We start from the raw sequence: 6000 nt of genomic DNA, 5'->3' as shown, positions 1-6000 counted from the left end.
GTGTATTTGTTCTATGATCTTTATATATTACTAGCTGTGTAAGCCCCTGCTGTAAAAAGCCTGGGCTCCTAAAAACCATGGATTTTGTCACTTCAATCAATCAATCGCATCGGTTGTGCATCAGCGACTAAGCCAGGTTCTCTTTCCTCTGTGGTTTCGTTTTGCCAATGTGCTCGCCTATGTTGTCTATTAGTGGCTAAGTGAGTTTCTCTCTCTTCGGAGGTTTTGTTTTGCCGATCTGCTCACCTCGCTTGTGTATTAGTGGCTAAGCGAGTTTCTCTTTTCTCAGCGGTTTTAATTAGCGACAGAGAGTCGCTTTATTTGAGATTCATGCTGTAGCCTTGCAATTCAGGCCAGACAGACAAACACACGGACTTCCACACATTGACGTTTATATACTGTATAAGAAGCCTAAGGGGACGGGGATGCAGCTGTGGGGCTGACCCCCTGGTTGTTACTTTAGATTATTAGTTATGTTACATTTAATGAATTATTATTGTGGTTATTATGTCAAGTGTGTCTTTGTTCTGTGTGCTTTATATATTCAGCCTAAGGGGACGGGGCCCCCTGACGCTGCTGCTGTGGGGCTGACCCCCTGGTCTGAGTAAGCCTCAGTGTTAGAGCTGTGGCCTTCCAGTTCACTTCTGTTGTTTGGCTCTTCTTTCTTTACCATTTGTAGTGAGTGCTTTTTATCACTATGTGGTTTCTTCAGTTCTTTGACTCAGATTTTTGTCTTTGTTACGTATATCATGGACTTTGGCTTCTTTGCTTTTAGGCTTTCCTTATTAAATTATTGCTTGTCTCTTTGATTTACGTCTTGTTTTCTGAATTCTGTGTTAATCAACTTTTTAAACATTTTTTGGAGATTTGGGGCCAGGGGTTTTAATGATTCCTCTCTCCCTTTCTTGAGTTTAGAAGCCTTTGCCCCTGTTGTTGTGACACAAAAAGACATAGAAGTTTTTAGAATAAAGGGATAAGAAGAAGAAAGCAATTTCAGAAGAGAAGCCAAAGTCATAACCGTAAAATCAAGCCGCATGATCATCAAGTTTTAAAAAGCTATGCAGAAATCAAAGACCCTAATGCCAGAATGAATGTTCGGTAACCAAAAAGAGTTTTGAATATAACATAAATACCCTAACAGTAACAGTGTTTATATCCAAATACTTGGAGAGTTTGAAACTGAATGTACCAATCTTTATATGGTCGCACCCACAATGTCATGTGTCACATCCTCTCAGGGGCTTGTGGGTAATTTACCATAACAACAGTTGATGTGACTTGGGCAAAATAGTGGCATAGCGGGAAGACATTAAAAACATTTTAACTTTTTCCATATGCATTTTAGTAAGAGACTAGCATCACAGTTGCACTCATTAGGTAAGAAAATCCCGGAATAGATGAAGAGATTGTTAAAATCTGTCCTGGATTTCTCACAAAAATGCGAATACAAACTCAATTAAAGCCGTTTTGAGTTTTGTGAGTCTTGCTATAATAAAAACACTGCACTTTTCCTTTCCTCCCTTCCTTTTTGCATCGACTTGCCTATAAAGTGCCCATCACTACTTAGTACACACGGTTCACATACAGGTCCACATTACCTTTAAGATACAAATGCACAACCACAGAGTCACATATCCCATTTCCATTTGAATGTACAGATTTATATGAACATGTAGTATGTTTAAATGTGTTTGCAATTTTCCAAAATTCATACCGTAAGATGAATTTCTTCCAGGGACAACAGATCAGCCAGTTTATTATCCACTCCTAATCCATGTTATGGGAGAATCAGATCATGGAGTGGAGACGGAGTGCACAAAGATGGGACACTTACCCATTTGTCTAATAACGCACACATTCTACGATGCCGGGATTTTGTAAATGTCCATTTAATAAAGTCGGTTGAACAGAATGAGTTGGTACTACTAATATCACTGCTGGAAACTCTGCAAAACCCAGAGAGGACCCATGAAGGCAACTGGCACAACAAAGAAAGTCCTTTTTGAAGAAGACAGATGAAGAAGCCGTTACCCGAGTACAGAGGTCAAGGTGAATACTGCCAGTGCAGGCGCTTGGGCAATGCCACGGTGTGAAGGTCTGGAGGCTCCACAATAAGCAATGCACCCACTAGCAGAGCGGCAAGATTCATTGGTTTTGTTTTAATCATTATTTTGTGGTCAATGTTTCCAAGGTATAAGTGCCTGCCCACCATCAGACCTTTCTGTGCTCATTAATTAAGAGCAGAGTAGATGCATATACTCTCCCGGAATTGCAGGCCATCTTCTGTTAGGAGACTGGAATTGAAGCAAACAGGTCAGCAAGTTCTGACGTAGGACTAAGCAGGAGGCTGGTGAGATTGGCATTAAGGCTGATGGTGGGACCCATTCACACTTTCACATCCATTGTCTCGACCTCAACATTTGACACTCGAGTAAAGAGGCAGTGTTGACATTTTACCTACCCCTTGGGCACAACTTTGGTCTCATGTGCTTGTTACTTGGGCACAACCACCATCACTTTGTTTGCGCACAGGGTTTAAAATGGTGCTTCAGATCACCCTCATCTTGGTATACCATGTTATCAGCCTGCTCCTACACTGGAGAACTGGGGAACTGGGGAAACCTCCCACCCCAAAAAAGTCTGCCAACCCAGTTCAGAGGCCTGCCAGGTACAATGGAAAGCTGGCCAATGATCAGAAAGAAGAAGTGGCCAGTATCCCCCCAACCCCAGCTGAACACCACACATTCTGAGCAGGTGACAATGTCAATAAAAAAAAAACATACAAACAAACAAAAAGTTTCTCGTAGCCATGCACCACATAAAAGCCGCTCTCCAGGTCACCAGCCCCTCAAAATGTGCACCCACCCCCCCATTGAAGAGTAATAGCTGCATCTGCTTCAGAAAAAATGTTCAGTTCTTCAGCCCAACTGAATGTCTTTCTTTGTGCCAGCGTGGTGCGTGCAGCCAACTCAGTCCACAACAAACCAGGAGGGGGTGCTCTTGTGAGCAACTCAGACTTGCTGACCATTCATTGCTCCACAGTCTGCATAAACTGAGCTTCCTCAGTGATTCCTCCACTGGGCAGAGCTGGGCAGGTCCATTCCACTGCTGCCTCCGTCCAAAGCATTGAACAGTGGGACTGTGATGGGGCCTGAGCTCCAGCCAGATGAAGTCCTTCCCATGCGGTCAAGATTCAGGATTCAGGTGTGTGAAGATGTGATGCTGTGTGTGATGAGTGCCTCCATCTGTCTTCGTGCGGTCAGGAAACCTGTGGAGAGAAGAGGTGGTCAGGAGTGTAACTCTTAATGCATTCGGGTTTATCTTTATACTTCACTTTATTCCTAATTTCACATTGGAAGCTCAGTGTTTTCGGGTTTGGGGCCCATTTAATTTATTGTCCAGAGCTTTGTTCCTTTGTGATCTTTAATGAACTATTCATGGTATGAAACCATGTATGCAGTGCCCTGCAAAGATACCCTTGACAGTCATCACTGTTCTCTGAAATTTAAAAGATACATACACATTGTCACAAGAATAGTCCAAAGATGTCAAAAAGGTATGGGGCAGCCACCCATGCTGTACATTGTGCCCTGGCTGCAAATGGGTAAATCGTATTGAGTTCTTGACAGGTTTAAACCCAACACAGAACTGACTTGATGAGAAATATGGGGGCTTTAAAGGCCGAGGCAGGACGTTACATCATTAGGACTGGAACCAGCAGTGACATCATCAGGGACCAGACATGCCATCATCAATGGCGCCGGGACCGGAAATGATGTCATCATAGGCACCAGCATAGACATATATAGATCCACCATATTGCGAGTGGCAAAAGTGCCATTTAAACTAATATAGGTAAATGTGGAAAACGGGTTTTCTGATGAAAAAACAATAATGTTTAAAACAGTATCGTTTTCATACAACAGATTTTGGCGAATCTTTTAAATGCAATTATTTATATCCATTTATACACTAATAATGGCAATTATTAAATAATAATAATAATAATTATTATTATTATTCAATAATTCATCCCTTATAAGTAACATTTCTCGGACTGCCTTCTTCCATCTCTGAAACATTTCTAGACTTTGTCCTGTTCTTACCCAACAAAGTACTGATGTATTGGTTAATGTCCTAGTCACCTCACTGTATAGATTACTGTAATGCTATTCTGTCTGGCATCCCACAAAAACTTATCCATCGCTTATAACTTCTTCAAAATTCTGCTGCCAGGATAATAACCTGCTGTTCTAAATCCACTGAACATATTACACCTATTCTCTCTCTACTTCACTGGCTCCCTGTTGACTACAGCATACAATACACAATCCTGCTCTGAACATTTAAAGCTCCCCACTGTGTCACTGATCTCCTACAGACTTACACTCCTCTCGCTCACTCAGATCCTCATCTGCAGCTCGACTTTCTGTACCGCACATCAAACTCAGTTCTGTGAGAGCTCGAGCGTCTCTCATAGTGCTCATCAACTCTGGAATTCTCTTCCCAATCATATAAGTCAGTTTGATTCAATAACACATTTTAAAACTACCCTCTAAACTTATCTTTTCAAACTGACATACCAATTGTGAATTTTGCACTGTTACTGCCAGTTATCTTTGTCTTTCTTTTAACAGTGAAATGATCCACTCAATGACAAAAATAAACAATTTTATTGTATACAAATTGGCTTAATAATTTCTGAAAACATTTCACTCATTCCTCTCTCAATCTCTCTCTCTCTCTCACACACACACACACACACACACACACACACACACACACACACACACACACACGCACACACACACACACACACACACACACACACACTCACACACAATGTAGTTACTTAAATATATACAGGATAGGATATAAAATCCATGAAACAGAACCGTCTGCCATAGCTTTTTCCGTGTGTTGCCACTCTGTAATTTGAGAGTATTCAGTCTGGCAATATGGTGCAGCCTTAGTTTGTGGAAGACAGACACAACTAAAGACATAAGCATAAAATGATGGTTGTCAATTTCAAACTGTGTTTCCTCGATGTGCTCCTTGAGAATAAACACATCATCTGAACCAATCTCAGCCCAAACAAACTGACTGATCAAAGATACACTGACAGCTTGTCCTAATGTCGACTGTCAGATAACACGCTCAGCTACTTTGACCACCTTGACTGGACCCTCAGAAGGAATCATCAAACCTCCTTTGGTTTTTAATGTGAGCAAGTGGTAGCTTTGATCATGTGATGCCGGTATAGCATCTGTTACCAAACTAGCAGGGCACACATCACAGGACAGCTTTCTCAAAATCCTGTCTAAGGGCTACCTACCACTGCTTCCTGAGGTGGATTTCTTTGGGAAACTTTCAAAGTTTGAGAAATGTTAACAGCTAACAACAATCTACATAGTTAGTGACTAAATACTTTTGGAGGCTCACTTGAGCACATAAATGCATAGCTTTGCTAGCTTAGCCTGACGTAGCTAAAGTTAAGATTATAAAACGGGATTTTCTAATTGCCAAATATAACCAAAACAATTGTTCAGCTTTACCTATGAAATGTAATCCCTGTGATCTGGTTTGGAGCGTACAGTAGTTTGTACAAGCCCAACCAGCACATGCATGAGGCATCTTTATCCATTACTTCACGCTACAGCAGTGCCACTCGCAATATGGTGGTGACGTTGACGTACGATGCTGCTGGTCATGAGGTGTCTAGTAATTTTATGTCTATGGGCACCAGTACCAGAAGCGCCATCATCATAGGCACCTGTACCGAAAGTAACATCATCATAAGCGCCTGTGCTGGAAATGACATCATCATAGGCGCTGGAAGCAAATTGGAATTCCCGTGGATAGTCTGCAGAGGATTGAGAGAGAAGGTCAGTGCAGCTCACCTCCCCCTGGTCTGGCATGGTACTACTATTATTCAGGCCCTTTAGCTGCCTCCCAATCGCACGCGTGTGACAACATATTCTCTGTCAAGCATTTGTATTG

At 41.9% G+C, this 6000-nt stretch overlaps 1 protein-coding gene across 2 annotated transcripts in view; it reads right to left on the bottom strand.

Moving 5' to 3' along the window:
• Positions 1–2152: 2152 nt before the first annotated feature.
• LOC114647865 (chemokine-like protein TAFA-5) overlaps positions 2153–6000 on the bottom strand; it is an 87030-nt gene continuing 83182 nt past the window's right edge. For both annotated transcript variants that reach the window (XM_028796536.2, XM_028796537.2), the window contains one exon: positions 2153–3268. Coding sequence is in view for 1 of the 2 variants with exons in the window: in XM_028796537.2 (XP_028652370.1) it covers positions 3260–3268 (9 nt within the window). In the remaining variant the exon portion in view is untranslated. The remainder of the gene's footprint in view (positions 3269–6000) is intronic.

Source organism: Erpetoichthys calabaricus, chromosome 3 (assembly GCF_900747795.2).
Source record: "Erpetoichthys calabaricus chromosome 3, fErpCal1.3, whole genome shotgun sequence".
Classification (NCBI taxonomy): Eukaryota; Metazoa; Chordata; class Cladistia; order Polypteriformes; family Polypteridae; genus Erpetoichthys; species Erpetoichthys calabaricus.
This window is presented reverse-complemented; position numbering and strand designations above follow the sequence as displayed.